General features: G+C 53.4%; 2 protein-coding genes across 10 annotated transcripts in view; both read right to left on the minus strand.

The window, feature by feature from the left end:
• Positions 1-6,105, minus strand: ARL5C (ARF like GTPase 5C). Of its 6 annotated transcripts, none has more exons than XM_004434585.3 (6): positions 5,892-6,105; positions 5,256-5,316; positions 3,926-4,073; positions 3,115-3,198; positions 2,437-2,588; positions 1-814 (listed from the first exon to the last, which is right to left on the minus strand). In XM_004434585.3, the coding sequence occupies exons 1-6, from the start codon at positions 5,935-5,937 to the stop codon at positions 766-768; spliced, it is 540 nt and encodes a 179-aa protein (XP_004434642.1). In that variant the 5' UTR covers positions 5,938-6,105; the 3' UTR covers positions 1-765. The 6 variants fall into 6 exon arrangements, with proteins under 6 accessions (XP_004434642.1, XP_087297205.1, XP_014646236.1 ...); XM_087441079.1 differs by having other exon boundaries at positions 715-814; positions 2,284-2,588; positions 5,892-6,002; XM_014790750.2 differs by lacking the exon at positions 1-814 and having other exon boundaries at positions 2,185-2,588; positions 5,892-6,002.
• CACNB1 (calcium voltage-gated channel auxiliary subunit beta 1) overlaps positions 6,037-20,962 on the minus strand; it is a 23,756-nt gene continuing 8,830 nt past the window's right edge. The window contains exons 6-13 of one of the 4 annotated variants that reach the window (XM_087441076.1): positions 20,334-20,353; positions 19,991-20,071; positions 19,496-19,554; positions 19,200-19,309; positions 18,889-19,040; positions 15,232-15,327; positions 14,620-14,805; positions 6,037-12,868 (exon numbers count right to left, since the gene is read on the minus strand). In XM_087441076.1, coding sequence (XP_087297202.1) covers positions 12,404-12,868; positions 14,620-14,805; positions 15,232-15,327; positions 18,889-19,040; positions 19,200-19,309; positions 19,496-19,554; positions 19,991-20,071; positions 20,334-20,353 — 1,169 coding nt within the window. In that variant the 3' untranslated portion in view covers positions 6,037-12,403. The remainder of the gene's footprint in view (positions 12,869-14,619; positions 14,806-15,231; positions 15,328-18,888; positions 19,041-19,199; positions 19,310-19,495; positions 19,555-19,990; positions 20,072-20,333; positions 20,354-20,962) is intronic. The other 3 variants (XM_004434583.3, XM_087441075.1, XM_014790747.2) reach the window with 3 other exon arrangements.

Consider the following 20,962-nt stretch of genomic DNA (forward strand, 5'->3'; position numbering starts at 1 on the left):
TTTCTTTCTAAAAATTCTAATATAATGTGAAAAAAAATCATTACAAAAAGACAGACAAGATAAGCAGACGCTATAGGGATCTGGGACATTTGGGAGTGGGAATCACAGTGGCAGGACGTTGGGAGTGAAGGGCCTAGGATGGGGTGGCTTAAAGCTCAAAAGCTGTGGTCAGAGCAGGCATCTCAGAGGGAACTGGAAGGCCAGGGAGGAGTGGGACTCCCTGCAGTACGAAGGCCTGTCTCTGTCTGGGATGTCCTGTCCTCCTCCCAGCTTTTGGCTCTGCCCTCCTTCCCTTGAGCCCATCTTCTTCACCTTTCTGGAATCTCCTTTGCCCAAAGACGGCTGAGGGGCCAGAAACCTGGGATGGGGTTCTAGGAAATAAAGAGCAATTCTAGGGGTCTCTTACTCTGCCCCGCCCCCCCCCCGGCTGCCATTTTTCCTACAGAGAGGTTGAGGGCTGAGGGGAGGGGGACTCCACTTCCTAATCCCAAAACACGTCCAACAGCTTCCCTGGTGTCTCCAAGAAGGACAGCCACTTTCATGGAGCAAGGGGCAGCCTTCTCTGCTGTCCCGTCTGCCGCAATTCGGGGTGTACAGTCTAGCTCCTCGGTGAGGGGTTGGGTGGACCGTGGCAATCTCACTGTCCACAGCTGCCCCTGGTACCACCAGAGAATCACGGAAAAGTAATAAATAGTCATTTGGGTTTTCCACCCACGTAGTTCTTGCAAAACCCCCCCAGTTTCTGGTTGGCCTCAGGCTGGGACATCAGTTGGCAGTGGCCCGAGACTGCATCCACTGGAGCCCGGCGGGCAGCCTGCAGGGAGGGAGGAACAGGGCAAGGGTCAGCATGGTGGCCTTCAAGCCCCCAGCCCCTGCCAGAGCCAACTGAGGGGGCGACCAAAGTTACATCCAATCATTCAATCAACAAACATAAACAGACTGACTACCTATTATGCATCAGGTACTGTGCTAGGGGTTACTGGTGAAAAAACAGACACACCCTCTGGGGCTTACAGTCTAGCAGAGGAGACAGATGTTAAACAAATGAGCGAACAAATAATTCTATAACTACATACTGTGATAAAGGTTAGGAAGGAGATGTATAGAGACCTCTGGTTGTTTGGGAGTCAGGGAGGGCTTCTCTGAGGAAGTGTCCTGGAGACCCACCTTTGCAGTGTCTCTGGGCAAGGCTCCACTGCCCCTTCCCATCACTTGGGGCAGTGCCAGGGTGACTTCAAAGGCCTGGGAAGAGGCTCCATAAGCAAGTTCTCCCGTTAGACTGTGAGCAACTCCAGAGCAAGGGTGGGATCTTGGTCATGTCTGTCCCACCTGGCATAGTGCACGGCACATCGGAGGTACTTAGGAAATGCCCGTTGAATCGAACTGACTGTGGGTTGGTGGGGGGTCCTCCTGGCCAAGGGGGTGGCAAGGACACTGCCAGAAACGTGTGGTTCCTTGGGCTGACCTGCCTAAAGTCTCCCCTTCTTCAACCAGGCAGGCTTCAATCAGCCTGCTGCGATTCCACTTGAGAGGGAAGAGGAAAGGGAACTCTCCAGGCCTGATGCAAGGCCCTCTCTAGGTGACCGTGACCTTGTGACCATGACCTAGCTCCTTCACATCCTTCAGGTGTTTACTCAGCAGCTACCTCTTCAGCGGCCCCTCTCTGGACACCTTATGTAAAACTGCAACACTCCCCCACATCCATCCATCTCCCTTTCTTACTCGATTCTTCCACTTAGCACTCAGCACTTTTTAACTTACTATATATTTTTCTTATTTTCATTCTTTATTGTCTCTTTCCCCCCGCTGGAAAGTAAGTTCCTTGAAGGCATGGATTTTTGTCTGTTTTGTTCAATACTGTTTCTCGGGTGCCTAGAATGGAGCCTGACACAAAACAGGTGCTCAATATATGTTGACTGAATGGTATCGTTTACTCTCTACAGAAGCTTTGGGAGGGAGTAGATATAATCACTCTCTTCTTTACAGATAAGGAAACTCAAGGTCAGAAAGAGTCAGTGATCTCTGCCTGGAAGGCTTGTCTCCCAGGTCTTCCCATGGCTCTCTCCTCTTTGTTCAGGTCTCAGCTCAAAAGTCACCTCCTAGTGGAGGCTGTCTCTGACCACCAGAGCTAAGTCAGACCCGTCCTGCCCCTCTATCACTGTTATCCAATTTCACTTTCTTCATAGCGTTTATCAGAACATAAAACGTTTGCGTGTAGGTGGAACGTCATCTCTCTCCCCACTAGAACAAGCCCCTTGAGAGTAGGGACTCTGTCTTGCTCACCGCTTACCCACAGCATCCTAACTGTAGGCAGGTGCTCAACTGATTTGGCCCAGGAGATAACTGTGAGCCAGATTCCGACAGGAGAGAGTTCTGATGGTCAATCGTCCATTGGTGGGGCCAGGCCCTGGAGGTCCAGGTGGGGAAGCCACTAACCCTTCCCCGGTGAGGGCACAGCAGCCCTGTATGTGCCACGGGTGGTCTTTGATGGCACTAAGAGTGAGGAGTTGGGAGATCTCCACAGTGGTCATGGAGTCCTTCATGTCCTGCTTGTTGGCAAAGATCAGGACGGAAGCATCTCGAAGAGCCTGTGGACAGAGGAGCCCAGCCCCAATTAGCCTGCCAGGGCCCAGCCTCCCTTCCCACTGCCTGGCTCCCCTGCTGTCCCGGCAAGAGAGGTCCATGCCCAGCTGGGATGGGGATGGGGGCCCAGCTCCAACACAGCAACCACATCAAATGACACCGACAGCTCGTGGGATGCCCCCCTACCAGCTCATGTAATCCTTACAACAATCTCATGAGGTAGGAATTTGAGGATCCTCCCCAATTTACACTTGGGGAAAGTGAGGACTAGAGAGGTGAAGTAAGTTGTCTGGTGTCCCACAGTGAGTGAGAGGTGGGGTCAGGACCTGAACCAGCAACTCCGACTTCTGTGATTAGTTGTGCTGAGGGCGTCATTGCCCTTCATCTGGGATAAACGAGCCCCGCCCAAGCTCCTGGGAGAGAGGCTCTCAGAGACTGGGCCATCAGGAATGAAGCTCAGAGAAGCTCAGTGAGTAGGCTGATGTCACACAGCTGGTACACTGGGCTCTCTCCCAGCTGCAGGGGGCTTACCTCATGGGCCAGCATCTTGTACAGCTCCTCCCGAGTGGTCAGCAGCCGGTCCCGGTCCGTGCTGTCAATCACAAGGATGATGAACTGGCCAGCAGAGGGGAACCGTGAGTGGTGGGCTTTCTCTCTGGTGAACATGTCTCCTGCTATTGTGCTCCTCCATTGGCTTCTGCATTGCCCTGACGCCAGCCCCACAGAAAACAAACTGTCCAGTCTCAAGATCTCAGTGTCCTAGTCCCATTTTAATTCCCTTTTCCATCCAGACATGGGGAGCACACAGCACAACCTCTGATGTGTGCCAGAGGCCACGCGAAGCCCTGGGCACTCATGTCTGCATTTTGGCCTTACCACACCCCTGCAGAACTGGAACTATTATGATCCCCATTTACAGAGGAGGAGACTGAGGTTCAGTGGGGTGACGTATCTTGCCCTCAGCCACACAGCTGGTGCGTGGCACTGCTGGAATTTGAACTTAGCTCTGTCTCACTCCAGAATTAAACCACTGAATTCTGCTACTGCCACAGTGAGAAGGTAAGGCCCCTGGAGACAAAGGGCCTACCCCATCCAACTCATCGAACAGAAAACTGCCAGCAAGCAGACAAAGCTGCCAGGAAGTATTAAAAATTTTAACAGGCACTGTTCTGCATTAAGTATTTGACACATATGTATTAGCTATTGTTTTATTATTTAATTTTCATAACTCAGGGAGGTCATTATTATGATCTCCATCTCACCAGTGGGAGAACCAAGGCTCAGAGAGGTTAAGTGACTGGCTAAAATCACACGGCGGCTCCAGCCCCGGTGCCCTCCTCACCTCAGTGTTGGAGTAGTACATGTTCCAGGTGGAGCGCAGAGCCTCCTGTCCCCCTATGTCCCACATGAGGAAGTGCGTTTTTTGCAGAACAATCTCCTCCACGTTGCTACCGATGGTGGGACACGTATGGACCACCTCATTCATCAGGCTAGGGAGGTAGGAGAGGGTACCAAGAGCTCAGCCCTGTCCACTCCCAGCTCTGGCCCCCACCCTCTGCTCACAAGTCAGCCTGAATCTAACTCAGAAGAACTCAGGCCCAGTTGACCCGGCCTCTGCTGGGCATGGGGGAACGCAGACAGCAGTAAGGCTAAGGGCTGCCTTGGCGTGGCCCCCAGAGAGGGGAGACTAATTAGAGCTGTCTCCCCAAACTTTAACATCACCTGGGAGTTGAATCACCTGAGCGTCTTGTTAAAATACAGATTCTGATCCAGTGGGTGTGGGCTGGGGCCCAGCGTTTTGCATTTTTAACAAGCTTCCAGATGATGCCAGTGCTGCTGGTCTGTGGACCACACTTGGAGTAGCAAGGGATTGGAAAAACGAGACAGACACAAGTGGGGGCCATCAGAGAGATGCCGTGTTTAAAGCGACGTAGAAAACACCCGTTTTTATATGTAAGGAATGCTTCTGGAAGGTCTGTGAAGTAAAACCGGGAGTTAGGAGCGAGAGGGGAATTTACTGTTCACTATATACTCTTGTACTGTTTGGATTTTTCTTTTCTTCTAACTTTTAAAAACCATTTACATACATTACTTTTTCAGGGGAAAATATGTCCTAAGTAAATACTCTGGAGGCTCCCAATCGGGAGAGATGCCATCCAGAGAGTGAACATGGGGAGACGCTCCGATGGCTATTTACTTAGCACGTGTGCCAGACTCTGCTAGACCAGAAGCTACAGAGCCCAGCCAGACCCAGAGCTGGCGCTCTCCTTCGGGTTTGCAGAAGGGGGAGAAAATTAAGAGGCAAAGGTGGGGTGCGGGAGTTTAAAAGGAGGGACCTGCCGCCAGGGGGGGCGAAGAGCAAGGAGGCTGGAAGAAGAGGCAGGTTCCGACAGTGCAACCGGGTTTGGCGGGGTCCGGGGGTAAATGGAGGGGAGGAGTGGGGTTGCCCGTACCGTGCAGAATTCGAATGCCAGGCCGAGGGGCCACTGAACTGAGTGAGGGGCTACTATACCAGGAAGGTCACATCAGCGTTCCCCCCATCACTCCTCTTGGCTACAGGGGAACCCGGGAACCCAGGGAAGGGCTCCGGTGATTGGTCCAAATGCCTGTCAATCTGGTGGGAAGGCCCAGCACCTCCCCGCCCCCGACCCCGCCACTGGAGAGTCACTTACAACTGGTAGAGAATGGTGGTCTTTCCTGCGTTGTCCAGTCCCACGATGATAACCTTGTGCTCTGAAGGCATCCGAGGGAAGGGCAGAGTCAAGGGACTGTGTGCCCCACCAGTCTTCCCAGGAAGGAGACAAGTGTTCCCAGCAGGCTGGGGGTCCTCTGCTCACCTTACCGCTTCTGCTCCCCCTCCCCCCTCCTCCACAAAAATCCAACTGGACAGGTTTCTTTCCCACCGGGCCCCGGACGTTTGCACCGCTCCCGGACAGTGGAAATGAGAGCTGAGCCCCACTTCCCTTGCTCCACATTTCCAGAAAAGCGATTGTCCATAAGATCCGGGGCGCTCTGGGCTCGCCAAGAGAAGGGGTCTGGGGAAAGAACCGAGCGCGAAGTCACCATGGCAGGAAACCGGCGCCGGCGTTTAGGTGGGAGGAAGGAGACTCCCCCAGCCCTGCGCCCCGGGGACCTCGAGGAGCCGGCGGGGAGGGAGCAGGGGAGACTGCGGAGCGGGCGAAGAGCGCCCACAGGACCCTCGAGTCCCAGGTCCTCCACCGCATCCGCCCCGACAACCCCAGATCGGGGGGAGCCCCCGGTGGGATCCGGATCCAAGCGGTCGCTCGGATGCCCCATGCGCCCCTTACCCTGTTTCCCGAAGATGCCCATCAACTTGGCGATCAGTTGTCCCATGGCGCGACCCGGGCCAGGCGGAGGCAGGACTCGGCGGCCTTCGAGGGTCCGGGTCGAACCCCGGCTTGGAGCCCCGCCCTCGGGGGAGGGCCGGGCGGCGAGCCTTGCCAATGAGGTCACGCAAGCCCCGCGAGTCACCTGCTGGGCCTGGGAATCCCCTGGGACTCTGGCCCCTCGCGGGCACTATGGACTTCACCGTGACAACCAGCTACCTGTCCAGGGCCCTGGAGGTGCAAGGAAAATGGGGCCCAGACTCCATGTCCTCCCTCTCACCCGGAGAAAACTCCAGAGTTCTCTGGTGGACTGCTCCTCCACCGCAAATCGGAAACTCAGCACAGTTGCCCACAACTGGATCCCGGCTCTCCCTTCTCCAAGTGCCATGTCTGGGGTACTACATTGAAGCAAAACCCTAGGCCACTGGCCTTCTGCACCTACCAGCTGTGTGGGGCAGACAGGTCTCCCTGGTCCTCTCTGAGCTGGGAGAATATTCCAACCCTCAAGCGATCTCTAAATGTTTCACTAGCTTGGGTCCTTTAGGCCCACTCAAAGTCAGTTCCCTTGGGGAAGAGCAGGGTCCCCCCTCCCTTTGGGTGTCCCTTGGTGATAGGCATCTTCTAGGAACAAATCAGTGCTGCTTCTACGATTCATTGACAAACTGACTGCGCAGGCACAGCTCCCTGATCCCAGAGAGTGGGCATCTGAAGACAGGGACGGAGCAAGAAGAGAGACTCTCAGTCAGAGACCCTACAGAGGGACCTCAGATACCAAGACCCAGCAGAGGAGAACCTGAGCCAAGAGAGACCCAGCCTGGAGGAGGGAGAGGAAGGGGGAGCCTCTTGTTTGTGAATTTCCTTCTTTGCTTAAACTGGGAAAAACCGGAAAACAAAAAGAGAAGTGAGGAAGGCAAAGCATCCTCAGGCTGAGGGGGTGGTTAGAAGAAGAGGCCAGTCATCACAGGGGAGAGCCGATTCCTTCTACCCCACTGCCACGGCCCTCCCACAGCCCGTTAGTGCTCCCCTCCACTAAGGGAACAACCTTGTAACTGAGCTCCCTGCCTCTGCCTCCCCCTTGCCCAGGGAATCCTCCTCACAGCCCTATTAACCTTCCTAAAGCATAGCTCAGAGTCTGTTACTCCAGAGCTCATAAACCTTCAATGGTTCCCTATTGCCCACTGCATTCAGATCAGTCTCGTTATCTGACATTCAAGAGCCTCCATGAGCAGCCTCCACCAGCCTTTGCAGGTTATCTTCCATGTTCTGCACCCACTGGTCCTTGCCCACACATGCCCAGACCTTTCCAACTGTGCTTTTGCTTCTGCGTTTCTCCACCTGAACACCTTTCACCATCTCAGAAAGGAGGATTCCTGAGACCCTTTAGCTGCCTGCCATAAAAGCCACCTACTTCCCAAGCCCTGGCCTGGTTCTCCAGCCAAATGGGTTTCTCTCCACACTGAGATTGTCAACTGGCATGTCTGTTTCTTCCAATCAACTGTGAATCCTGGGCGGGGGCGGGGGGTTCATGTCTTGTTCACCTGTGTACTCCCTCCACTCCCTGCCTGGTCCAGTGCCTGGCACATAGTAGGAATGTGTTGCTACTGGATTGAAGTACAGTGAATTAAGCTACAGCCTGAGAAATGGTGTTCGGAGTATTAAAAAGGGAGCAGGAGCACCAGTTGAAGAGGATTGAGGAAGGCTGGGAAGTCTGTGGAGAGAAGACGGAAGATAGTTCACTAAATACAGAATTTTCATCCCACCCAGCTTGGTACCCAGAGTTAGAAGGAAGGAGAACCTACTACCAGAGCCCATCTAGGAGATTCCATTTCAGCCCTAGGGGACAAGGAGCTGGGTCTGCGGCTGGTTGGGGTAGGGTGGGGGCGCAGAGGGCACTGGGGGAAAACAGCAGTGTTTTAAGCATTTTTACCATCTGTTTCCTGAGGGGGAAGGAACCTCTTAATGCATCCTGCCCCCTGCCACCACACCAATTGCAGAATTGAAAGTGACATTCTGTAGCTGGAGCACATTCAGTAAACAGACAAGAGCCGCCTTTGCTGTGAGGCCTAGAGCCTGGATCTTAGGGGGCATTCATTCACTTATTCATTCATTTGACCAGTATGAGTCAGGAGTTAGGAAACATGCCAAGAAGATGAAACAGACCCAGTCCAGGTTTTATGGAGCTTACTGTCTAGTGGAGGAGACAAATACACACACCAAAAAAAAAAAAAAAACACCACCCTGAGAGACAGTAGGTGTAAAGGCCTGATTTAAAAGGGAATCAAGGCACACTTCTCTGAGGATGTGATTACTGGGGCTAAGACAAGATTTTTCTCTAGGTACTGGACTGCAACACCCCCTTGCTCCCAGGCTGTGGGCCCAGCTCAGCTCACTTGATTTTCGAAAGGTGGAAAGCTTCAGCCACACCTACGACTGAGGCCTCTCTGACCTCCTCACTCTGGGGCAGAACCTACTGCAAAGACAGAAGCAGCTAGTCAAGGAAGGAGATGAGCGGTACCAGGTAGGAGGGGTCCCCAGCACCTCAGTTCTCAAGTCCCTGAAGCGGCCATGGTAGTAGCACGAGCCTCTCTCAACCTAGTCCCAGCCTACTGCAGGGTTGTTGACATTCTCACATGTTGACAACCACCAGTGTGCTGACTGTGCACGGGTTGAGGGCTTGTGGTTACCAAGAAACAAGAAATTTCTCTCTCCTCATCTCTTCATATCTCCAAGCCACCTAGAAGTGCCTCTGCCTGCAAGTTCTGGGCATATGCAATTTCAGGCAGAAGGCACATGGAGAGGAGATAGAACCATATTCAGACAGCTGCTTCCTCCTGCCCAACCCCCCTCCCCTTGCAAAAGCTGGGGCATCCTGGGGGAGGGGAGTTAGCATTAGACTTGGGGGTCACGGACACCACAGACCTTGAAATCCAAAGATCTGAGTTCAAGTCCTTGCTTTATGGGTGTGTAACTATGGACAAATTGCTTAATCTCGCTGCGCTTTATCTGTGAACTGAAGTTAATAATCCCTGCCCTTGATTCAAAATACCAGGCTCCACCCTAGATGGAGCTCTCTGTGGAGCTCCAGACCGAGCACCCAGCTGTCTTCTGCTCTTCTCCTCTTGGATTCCCCTACAGGCACCTTAAATCCACCTTGTCCAAAGCTAGATGTTGGTTCTGCCTCTAACCTGTTTCTTTTATCTGCTTCCTCCATGTCTAGGAATACCACCACCCACAGTCTCCCCAGACACGTCCCTCTCTCTCACTGGCCACCTCCAATTGCTCTCCAAGAGCTCTCAATTCTGCTGGATGTCACTGGAAGCCATTGCCTCCTTTCGCATTCTACTACTGTGGCCTAATGCAAACCCTCCTCACTCCTCACCTGGAGCATTGCAGCCGTTTCCAGGCTAGGTCCTCTAATCTATGCTCCAAACTGCAGCCGAGGCCATCTTGCCAATGCTGCTTAGAATCCTTCAGTTTCCCTACACCAGTTTCAGGACAAAGCCCAAACTCCTTAATGCGACTCAAGGCCCACTGTGACCTGCTTCTGCCGAACCCCCTCTGACCACCACCTTAAGAGCATACTTTGCTATTGAAGTGCCAAGAACAGGTCATGCATGTCTCCCACTTCCCCTGCCTTGAACACTTCCCCCACTTCTCTGCCCAGGTTAACTCTTAATCAACCTTCTAGACTCCACTCAAGCTTCACCTCCTCCAGGGAGCCTCTCCTGCACTCCACAGCTTAGGGAGTGACCCCTCTTCCAGGTTCCCCCAGTACCCAGGGCTCCCCACATCAGAGAGCTCATTGTGTTGTCCTGAGTCGTCTGTGGCTCCCCTTTAGACTTGTGCCTGGTACACAGTAGGTGCTCAATAAATGTTTGTTCAATGAATAAACATGGGAATGAAGGATTGATTCCACTGAAAGACAGTGGGGGGGCCGGCCCGGTGGTGCAAGCGGTTAAGTGCACGCGCTCCGCTGGGGCGGCCCGGGGTTTGCTGGTTCGGATCCTGATGCGCACCGACGCACTGCTTGGCAAGCCATGCTGTGGCGGCATCCCATATAAAGTGGAGGAAGATGGGCATGGATGTTAGCCCAGGGCCAGTCTTCCTCAGCAAAAAAAGAGGAGGATTGGCAGATGTTAGCTCAGGGCTGATCTCCTCACACACAAAAAAAAGGCAGTGGGAAGAGTAGCATGCTAGGAGGCAGACTGTGCTCCAGTCCCAGCAGAGCTAGCTTTGCCAACTCCCTGGGGACCCTGGACCAGCCACTTGACCTGTGGGCTTGCCAGGTTCCTTTCCTTGTTCTGCTAACCCCTCATCTAGGGGGGTCTGGATGTCTGTTGCCCTCTACGCACACACACTTTGGGCAGGAGCATTCAGGTGAAGAACCCAGGAACTCTAGTCCTTCAGGTCCACCACCCCAGAAACCAGAACTAGAAGAGCACGGAAACGGTTTGTGGGTGCTGTGTGAGGCAGGACACAGGTGATAGCAGTAACAACCGCCAGGAGCCTACATCCTGCCAGCTGGTGAGGGCAGGAACTGGAAGTCACCTGCTGACTTTCTTCCTCTTGATTTTTTTCTCAGGCTGGGACTGGGGGAGTCCCCGATTCTCTGCCCCTCCCCCAAAGCTGGTTAGCAGGGGCTGGGGGGTAGTTGTGGGGGCATCAGTGGAGGAGGGAGCTGGAAGCTCAGCCCCTCCCCCTCCTGAGGTGTTGGGGAGCAGCTGAGGCCACAGAAGCAGAAAAACAAGCACAAGACTTTAGGCCATTGTGCCAGTGAGTCTGGATCTCATCCACTGAACACTTGCGACACCCCATTTCCCACCTTGGTTTCCCGTTTTCCCTGGCTTTACTCATGGGGAGACAGGACAGACATGGGTGGGGCTTGGGGCTTGGAGCTGAGTGGGGAGGTGAGACTGGCCACCCAGCTGTCAGGCTTGAACGTGATGCGTCAATGAGCTGCAAAACAAAGCGCCATCACTCCTGTTGAGTCAACAACTTGGGGCACAGCTTATTCCTGCACCCACTGCTTTGCTCGCCCTGCATGTCAGGACATGCTGGCAACTGTGTGTGGGAACAAAGAAGCAGGCTTGGGAGGCAGCCACAAAGGACAGGAGGCGGTTTTATATCTGGCAAAATACTTCTCCTAGGGGAGTACAGACAAGACAGACAGACAGATGGGGGCAGAGGACACCAGACAGGGAGAGGAAAGGTTGGGCAGAAGTGTCTTCTAACCAACAAGTGGAAGCTGCACCCCATCCCCTAGGTGGGGGAGGTGGGGCAACATTGGCACAGGAGGTGGCGAGACAGGCATGAGGTGCCCATCCCTGAGGTGGGCAGCCAGGCAGGGCCCAGTCCTCGTTGGCACAGTCGGCTCTCTCTGACCCAGCTGGGATGCTGGGGAGGGGCAGGGCTGCTGGGCTATGGGGATGCTAGGCAGAGGGACGCTCCAGGGCAGAGGGGGTACCAAGGCCTCTCCTGAGGGGAGTGGACATGGGTAAACGACAGGATCACAAGAGGCAAATACAGAGCAGCAGCAGCCAGGTCCCCCAGGGGAGATCCGAGGCAACCTCTGGGGTGATTGCCTCTTGGGCACTAACCCACAGGGCCTCTCCCCTGGGGCCTTAGAGTGAGAGTGAAGGAGCAGTTATTTGGTTTCAAAATGAGGCGGACCAGAATGTTCTACGGGCTCCACACCAAGGTGACACAAGGATAGGGGGCTCAGACGCAGAGGGGCCCCCTCTTCTGATGGCAGCAGGCAAGGGATGTTGTAGGCAAAGCTCATTCCTGGGGCAGGTGAAGGCCGAGGATGGAAGAGGTGGGGTGTGTAGCAGCATCTCAGGTTGCCCACTCCTCAGGGTTCTAGGTCCTGGGCAGGCAGAGGGCACTACATCTGATGCCTGCCAGCTTCCACCCAGACCCCTCCCCAAAACAAGCTCCCTATGGGGCTTCCGCTGTAGCTTTCAGCTCAGACAATGCTGCCAGGAAGCTGGGGGGAGAGGGGTCATGGTGAGGGACCCTGGATCTGGGGTTTGAGGAAGAGAACCCTCATGGGAAAGTCTGTGGTCTCCCTCTCCAGGAAAAGCTCCCTACCCTTCCCAAATACTCCAGGTTGGGAAAACAAAGGGCCACCCCATTTAAGACCCTCATTTAGAGCCCCGAGTAGGAAGAGTTAAGGAAGCGCACCTTTTCTCTGGGAGAGTGAGGGGAGAGAGCCCCCTGAGGTGGGGAAAAGGGAGCACTGCAGAAAGGTGGGCACCCCCCACCCACAGCAGGTAGGTAAAAACCTACAGCTGGGGCTTAAGAGACTCCCAGGAGCTGGGATGCTTCCACCAAAGAAACCCCAAACATTGAGCAAAGGCATCTGAAGGGAGAGAGCGCCCCCAGAGGCAAGATACATCCCCGGTGGTGAGCTCCTCTGTCCCTCCCCTCCCCTGGGCTCAGAGCCCCTCCTCCCACTGTGTGTCCGCTGCCTCTCAGCGGATGTAGACGCCCCGCCCCCAGCCCTCCAGCTCATTCTTATTGCGCCCCAGAACTGAACCCCCGCCCTCCGCGCAGTAGCGGGCCTTATTCCGGCCGCGGTTCCGGTTGTCGGTCAGCTCCTCTTCATAGTCGTCTTCCTCATCCTCCCAGGATCCCTGACGCGCTGGTGGGGTGCTGCCCCCTGCCGGGTCTCCAAGCCCCGGCCCCTCTGAGGGGTCAGTCTCCATGTCCACACACGAGTCTCCCAGCTCCGTGTAGGCAGAGTTTCGGTTGCCAGGGGTGTCGGCATCAAACGTGTCTTGGCGGGACAGTGCCCGCAGGGTGCCTGCCCGGCCTGGTGGGTGGCTGCTGGGGTAAAGGCCTGGGGGCTGGCCCAGCTCCCCCGGGGACTCGTGCACATTGGCGTGCTCCCCGGTGGCCCGTTCCAGCGACTGGTCCCCGGAAGCAAGGTAGGGTCCCTGGTTAGCAGACAGACGGCACACACCATGCAGATCAGGCAGGGATGAGAGAAACACAACAAAGCAAGGCAGGTTAGTGACAGCACCAAGACACCCAGCCTGGCTGAAGGAGGATGCTCTAGGGGATGGGTAGCCCGGCAAAGGGCTCTAGAGCCCCACCAGAGGACAGACCTCAGGACGTTTGTTCCTCTATTGGGACAGGGTGCGCTCAACCTTCATAAGGCATGAGGAGGCGTGAACTCTCCTGGTAATCATGGTAGAGAGCGCATGAACAGTTAGTCATGGCTTACTCAACGCATGTCATTAATGCTGTCTCAGGGTAAATCATCATTAACAGCTCATTAGTATGGCCACTTGTTAGTGGTTGATTGGGTTAGTCATTGCCCCGGTTTTCCAAATATACCAAGGGGGGATTTCAGCTCAAGCTCAGTAAACACAGCTCCTTCAGCTCAAACCAGACCCTAATCACAGGCTTCCAGAACCCCACACTTCTCCCCCATTCCCTAGTCAGATGACAGAATCTCCACGGTTGATGGGATTCCTCCCTTGCCCTGAACAAAGTCTCAAAGCTGCAGGCTGGGGAAGGCTGGTGGGTCTCTATCCCCCACTGGAGATGATGTCCTCATCACCAAATGTCACATGAAGGTGACCTGATGGCCACTGCCACCACGGAGGCTGCTGGGTGGGGTGCAAAGAGACCTGGGTTCTAGTCCCATCACCTGCCACTTCAAGCTGTGTGACCCGAGCAGATGACTCCCTTCTCTGTGGCTCAGTTTCTCTATGGTGGTATGACAGGGATTAGACTGGAACAGCAGTTTCCAAACTGTTCCCTGGAGATCTGGGGTGGAGTGGGGAGGGCACAAAAGGGCTTCAGGGCTCCCCGTGGAGGTGAAGTAGAGGCAAAGGGACGCCATGCCACTAGCTCCCTCTAAGCAGAGCATGGACACGTTATCTACATACTGAGCGTCCACATAAGATTCTGTGGACAAATGGGCTCTGTTGCTGAAAACAAATTTGAAAAGCAACGGTCTAGAATGATTTAATGGGTTTCTTCTGGCTTTTCTCTAGAACCAAATACTTAATGATGTGATCTAAGAGACTGGCTGTGGCTCTGACAGGAGGAGGTTGAGGTAGGGCGGGGCACCCACAGGAGGGCCTTTCCTGGAATCTGTTTAACTGGGAGAAGGATGGAAGGTACAGCATCAACTTATAGAAGATGCTTCATCCTGGGTCCCTTCTGAGGGGCCTTCTGGGATTAGGTCTCTGGGGGAGGGGCATTCTCTCTGGGTTTAATGGTCCTGCTCTGTGGGATTTCCTGGATCCAGAAGCCCCTGCTCTGTTGGATTTAAAATGAGTGTGGAGTCCAGCAAATGAATATGTCAGTCTTCCTCATGTTTTCTTTCTAGTCACTTGTCTTATAAGGTCCCCAATCAGGCCTCATATCCCAAAACCCCCAAGGCAGCAGATGCAGTCTTATGGGATCAGGCCCAGGGAGGCACCATCAGCCAGCTCCAATCCCATCAAAAACCACAGACACCAGAAGCTGCCACTCACTACATTTTTTACAAAATAAAGCTCTTCCTTCCTTCCCCATGTTCCCTGTGCTCCAGTTCAAGCCCTGGGCGGGATGTAGATGGGCAGGGCCCCTACATGGCGTGTTCCTGCTGCTGGGGCACTGCCCGGGCCCGCTGTGAGGCCTCCAGCCCGCCCCAGAAGCTGAGATTTCTCCTGAGCGAGGTGAGCACCTGTACCTGGAGATTGGAGACAGGGGCAGGGCTGGCAGCCAGGGCTGCAGTAGCCATGGTGCGGTTCAGCAGTGGATTGGGCGGGGTGCTGCTGGGTGGGTGTGTGGCTTTCCAATAGGCTTCCAAGTATTCCGCCAAGTGCTCGCAGGCATCTTCCAATTGGTTCTCATCCAGGATGATGTCAAACATTTCCTGTGGAGGCGGGGTTAGGGGTGAGGCCGGGATGAGCCAGGTGTGACCAAGGGAGTGAGGGTGTGGCCTGGGTGCAGTGGGCAGAGTCAAGGGATTGGAGGACAAAGTTAAAAAGAGACCTCTGGATGTCCAGGAAGAGAAGGAGGGCTCTCAGATATATACATGGGTAGAACTATAAGAGGTCTTGGCACCCAGATAGTCCAACTCCCTCACTGAGAGAGGGCTGGACTCCCCACAGAGAAGTGGTGCTGCTGGGGCTTAAACCCAGTCTCTGACTGCCTGGTCCAGCACTCTTTCCCCAGAGACCAGTCTGCATCTATGAACTTGGCCCAAGTGTTCCTGGTCACTCTGTCTCCCATGCAGGCCGGAGGAAACCAGGAGAACCCAAATGTCCCCCCCTCCCTTCCCCTGGGTCTGAGCACTCACCGGGGGACACTGCGCCAGCTTCTCCGAGGCTGCTATTTGGACATTGAGGTGTTTGGACTGAGACTTCCCTCGAGACTTGATGAGCCTCTGAAGTACCTGGTTTGGCGGGGAGAAGAGGAGCTGGAGGGACCTCGTAATGCAACAAGTCAGAGAAGCAGGTTCTGGTTGGAATCAGCGTGGGGAGCCAGCGTCAGCGCTGGGAGATGTTCAGTGACTCTCGGCCCTGGCCACCTCTTCAGAAATGACCTCACCAGACCTTGTCCATTCTACACAATGCTCAGGCTCTCTCCTGGGTCTTATGCTGGCCTCCCCTGGGAAGTTCTGGCAGCAGTGGCTGTATGAAGGGCAGTGATTCTCCTTCTCAACCCCTCTAACCTTCTTTATAGGCTTTATTCTCCAGGCCAACTTCCCCTCCACATTAACAATAGCAGCCATCCTTTATGGGACGCTTGCTATGTACTGGCACTATTCTGTGCTTTTTATATGATCAATGCATTTAGTCCTGATAATAATCTCATTAGGTAGCCACGACTATAATTCTCATTTCAATCATAATAATGATAATAGCTAAACATAAAGCCACAACCTTAACTAAATGATCAAAGTTAATATCACCAATCATGCCACAAATGGACATCCTGAGCCTCCTGATACGAGGCACTCAGGACACATCACAGCTTTGGGGATATCCTGCCAAAAATGCAAAACCTAAATCTGGTTGTGAGGAAACACCAGACAAACCCAAACTGAGGAACAGTCTACAAAATAAGTGATCTGTACTCTTCAAAAATGTCCGTGTCAGGGGACTGGCCCAGTGACGTAGTGGTTAAGTTCATGCGCTCTGCTTTGGCAGCCCAGGGTTTGCAGGTTCGAATCCCAGGAGTGAACCTGTGCACTGCTCATCAAACCATGCTGTGGCAGCATCCCACATACAAAATAGAGGAGGATGGGCACGGATGTTGGCTCAGGGGTCCGTCTTCCTTAGCAAAAAGAGGAAGATTGGCAACAGATGTTAGCTCAGGGCCAATCTTCCTCACCAAAAAAAACATCCATGTCAGGAAAATCCAAGAAAGGCTGAGGAACTGTTCCAGCTTAAAGAATCTAAAGAAATATAACAACTAAAGGCAACAGATGACCCTCGATTGGATCCTGTAAGGGGATCCAATTGCTATAGGGGGAAATTGCTATAAAGGGCATTATTGGGACGATTGGTGAAAACTGAAGAAGGACTGTATTTTAGATAACATTTCTTTCTTTTTTTTTTTTTTTTTGTGAGGAAGATCAGCCCTGAGCTAACATCCATGCTAATCCTCCTCTTTTTTTGCTGAGGAAGACCGGCTCTGAGCTAACATCTATTGCCAATCCTCCTCCTTTTTTTTTCCCCAAAGCCCCAGTAGATAGTTGTATGTCATAGCTGCACATCCTTCTAGTTGCTATATGTGGGACACAGCCTCAGCATGGCTGGAGAAGTGGTGCATCGGTGCACACCCGGGATCCGAACCCGGGCCGCCAGTAGGGAAGCGCGCGCAGTTAACCACTAAGCCACAGGGCCGGCCGTAGATAACATTTCTTGAATTCAGAATTATACTGTGGTTATGTAAGTTAATGTCCTAGTTCTTAAAAAATACATATTGAAGTATTTAGGGATAAAGGGAAACAACATCTATAACTTACTTACTCTCAAATGGTTCAGGAAAAAAATATATATATACACACATATACATATGTACATAATACATATATACATAAAGACAGAGAAGGCTAAAGTAAATGTGGCAACATGTTCAAAATTAGTGAATCCGAATAAAATTGAATTGTATACTTTAAATGGCTGAATTGAGTGGTATGTGAATAATTATATCGCAAGCTGTTTAAAAAATGAGTGAATCGGGCCGGCCCCGTGGCTTGGTGGTTAAGTGCGCGCGCTCTGATGCTGGTGGCCCGGGTTCGGATCCCGGGTGCGCACCGACGCACCACTTCTCTGTCCATCCTGAGGCCGAGTCCCACATGCAGCAACTGGAAGGATGTGCAGCTATGACATACAACTATCTGCTGGGGCTTTGGGGGGGAAAATAAATAAAATAAAATCTTTAAAAAAAAAAAAAAATGAGTGAATCTGTTCAAAGAATGCGAGTTCTTTGTACTATTCTTGCAACTCTTCCGTCAATTTGAAATTATTTCAAAGTAAAAATCATTTTTTTTTTTGTGAGGAAGATCAACCCTGAGCTAACATCCACGCCAATCCTCCTCTTTTTGCTGAGGAAGACTGGCCCTGGGCTAACATCCGTGCCCAGCTTCCTCCACTTTATGTGGGACGCCGCCACAGCATGGCCTGACAAGCGGTGCGTAGGTGTGCACCCAGGATCCAAACCTGGGCCGCCAGCAGCGGACCACGCACGCTTAACCGCTAAGCCACGGGGCCGGCCTTCAAAGTAAAAATCTAAAAAAAAAAAAAATGAATAGATACAGTGCTTAGTAGGTACTGGGCACTTTGCATGGTTAATCCATTTATTTAATCTTCACAACCACCACTTGAGGATCCCTGTTTTGCGCATGAGGGAGGCCTAAAGAGGAGCAGAGAGTCGGTTGGTGGCAGCACTGAAACGGAAACCCAGGCAGTCTGGCCTCTCAAGAGTCCTCACCCCTCGCCTTAGTCAGTGCTCCTCCACGGGGGAAATGGAAGTATCTATTACTTTCTAGTTCACAAAATGTTTTAGCATCCATTATCTCATTTGATCCTTTCAGCCACTCCAGGAAGCACTTAAATCCTATCATCTCCTTTACACTCTTTAGAAACTTAGGACTCAGAAAGGCTAAGTAACTGGCCCAGCGTGCTCAGCTCATAGGGTGCTATGAGGAGATGATAACAGTTACCTCCCCTGGTTGCCCCCGTCACGGATCAGAGAGAACACTGGGTTCTTTACATCATTACCTCCAATCCTATCCTCTCAACAACAACACAAGGGAGGGGTTTTAATCCCCATTTTACAGGTGAAGAAATTAAGGCTCAGAGGCTAAATAATCCCCCCAAGATCCCAAGCTCCATAAAAAACAACCACCAAAAAACCAACGACAGAATGTAATTAATTAATAAGCCAACCAGAGCTGGATTTGAACCCCATGTTGTTTTCTAACTTCAAATCCTTCACCTAGACTCCCCCTCCATGATTCTCAAGCCCCCGCTAACGTATAGGAGGGAAAACTAATAGAGCTGCAACGTGGCCAAGGAGTCAGTCAGCCTTCCTACCCATTCCACCTCCGTCAAGGTCCAAATGAGGACAGCGCAGCATAAGGGGCTGAACTCAAAAGACAGGAAAGACCTCCCAGCTGTCGAGCAGCTGGGTGACATGGGGACAAAAAGCACAGAATTCCTTCAGTTTTCTGGACCAAGGATGGGAAGTCAACCAGAGTGGAGACAGGGGACTGGCCTGCATGACCCTAATAATAATATTTATAATAGCTAATACCTGATGAGGTACATTCCGCCAGACCCTACGCTAAGTGCTAAGTATTCACATCAGGTTGAATCTTCACAATATCCCTATGATGGAGTTTTACAGAGAAGGAAGCTAAGGCTCGGGGAGATTACATCACACAATTAGTGAACAGTGGCTGGGATTTAAACACAGGCAGTGCTCCTATCCCTGCTGCACCCACCTTGGGAGAGGTGATCTTGATGTAAACGATGATGGGGGCCAGTGAGGTCTTGGAGAGCTGGGCTGGGTGGTTGATGGTGTCAGCGTCCAGAGCGACCAACTGAAGGGTCCGGGCCAGCTCGAAGATTCGCTCTATCTCGCTCTGAACCTCAGCTGGGGGACATGGAGTCATGGGGAAGGGGGAATGGAAGGGGGTCCCCGGGAGGCAGTGGTGGATAGAACACTTTTGGAGATGCCCCCCCACCTCTCTCCCCTCCCACATCTGGCCCGGGGTGAGGGGTTGAGGGCTGGGGGGTTGAGGGGTAGGCTCACCCAGGCTGGAGCGTGTGTTGGAGCGCTCGATGATAATGTGTTTGCTGGGGTTGTTGAGGACTGAGCGCTTAGCCAGGGAAATGTCCGCTGTCACACGAGTGATGGAGATCCTGGGGGATGGGGTAAGGGGAGCCAGGGGTCAGGGTGGGCTGGAATGCCCTGCCCACTCCCCAGGCTCCAGGCCTGCCTCTTATCCCTCAGTCCAGGAGTCCCAGGATTGTCATTCAGGCCATCCTGCCCATCCCCAGCAGCAGAGGACCACGGTGGAAGTGGGGAGCCAGCTTCCAGGGTCTTACCTGCCATCAAACCGATGCTTCAAGAAGTCAAATAAAGCTTTCTGCATCATGTCTGTCACCTGAGGTTGGGGGTTGGGGGGTGAGAAGTCAGGCATTTAAAGCCATTCAAGAAGGGTGGGCCACTGGCTATTTGTACCCTCACATTCCATTTTCCTCTTAAATTCCTCAGATGAATGGGCCCCTATGTGGGTAGGGGGTGGGGCTCCTTCTGAATCTGAGGGGCCTCCAACGGGGTCTCTGATTCTAAAAGTCCTTCTAGGTGGTTTCTCTAGGAGGACTTTTCTTAGGGGTGGTTTGGGGAAAATGGATCCTTCTGAATGAGTCTCCCTGTGGGTTGGGCCCCTCTGGGGGGTTTCTCTGAAGGTCTGTAGCCCTCTGGGGAGGACATCCCGGGAGGACCCTGCTGGGGGATCTCTCTGGGGTCTGAAGACCTTTCTGTGGTGTCTCTCTGAAGGTCTGGGCCCCTCTGTGTCCACTCCCTCTAGGGGCTCCTACCTCATAGCCCTTGAGCGACGGTCCCACCAGGATGATGGGCCTCATGGAAGGTACCACGTCATAGGGGGGCACATGCTCTGTCTGGGGGGAAGCAGGGAGGGGAAACCCCAGAGTGGAGATGGCATTAGCTCCTCTCCCCCAGCCTCCAGGATACCCCATGCATCCTTTCCTCCCCTGGTCCCAGAGCCCAGATGTGGGGATCGGAGTGGGGATAGGGATGGACGGTCAGGGAGAACAAGGAAGGGTGGGGGAAATGGAGGGACAGATTGGGAATGGGTGTTAGAAGGTCCCCCTAGCTCATCCCGGGGTTGGGGAGGGAGACACAGAAAGCTGTGATACTCACCGACTTCTGCTTCTGTTTGGCTGGGTCCAGAGATGGCCAAGAGAGGGGAGGGGAGGAGAGAGGGGAGGGTACCCAGGCAGGGGCAGAGGGCAAGGAAGGAGCCAGGACAAAAGAGGGAGGGAGAGCGGCAGACGAGGAGAGATAACAGGGCATGCGTGTTAGTGACAGACAGAGCCAGAGAGAAGGGACGGGACCCCATGCCAAGGGGGAGCCAGAGATGGCCCTGGATCAGGGCTGGGAGTGGGCTGACAAGTCAGTCCAGTGGACTTGGGAATATGCAGACAGACCCTACTCCCTTTCTGGGTTTTAGAAAAGAGCTGAGAAGGGTGACAGCCTCTAATGTGGTGCCCATCTCCTACTCCCAGTGCAGGCCAACTTGCCCATTTTAAGGGTCCCCTTAACTGTCCTGCTCTGCAGCCAGTAGACCCCCATGTGCCTACCCTAGCCCCATAGAGTTCGAAAAGGACAAGGGAGGGTCACCATCCCACTCTCTCCTTCACATGCAGGGGGTGGGCAAACATGGACTATCCCACTGGTAGTGAGGGGAAAGGTCAGCTTCATTACAACCTGACCTTGCTTCCGGGTGGAGTGGGAGGGGGTGGGGCAGAAGGGGTGTTTCGATTGCAAGA

The sequence above is a fragment of the Ceratotherium simum genome, chromosome 16 (assembly GCF_057802395.1).
Source record: "Ceratotherium simum simum isolate JZ-2026a chromosome 16, ASM5780239v1, whole genome shotgun sequence".
Classification (NCBI taxonomy): Eukaryota; Metazoa; Chordata; class Mammalia; order Perissodactyla; family Rhinocerotidae; genus Ceratotherium; species Ceratotherium simum.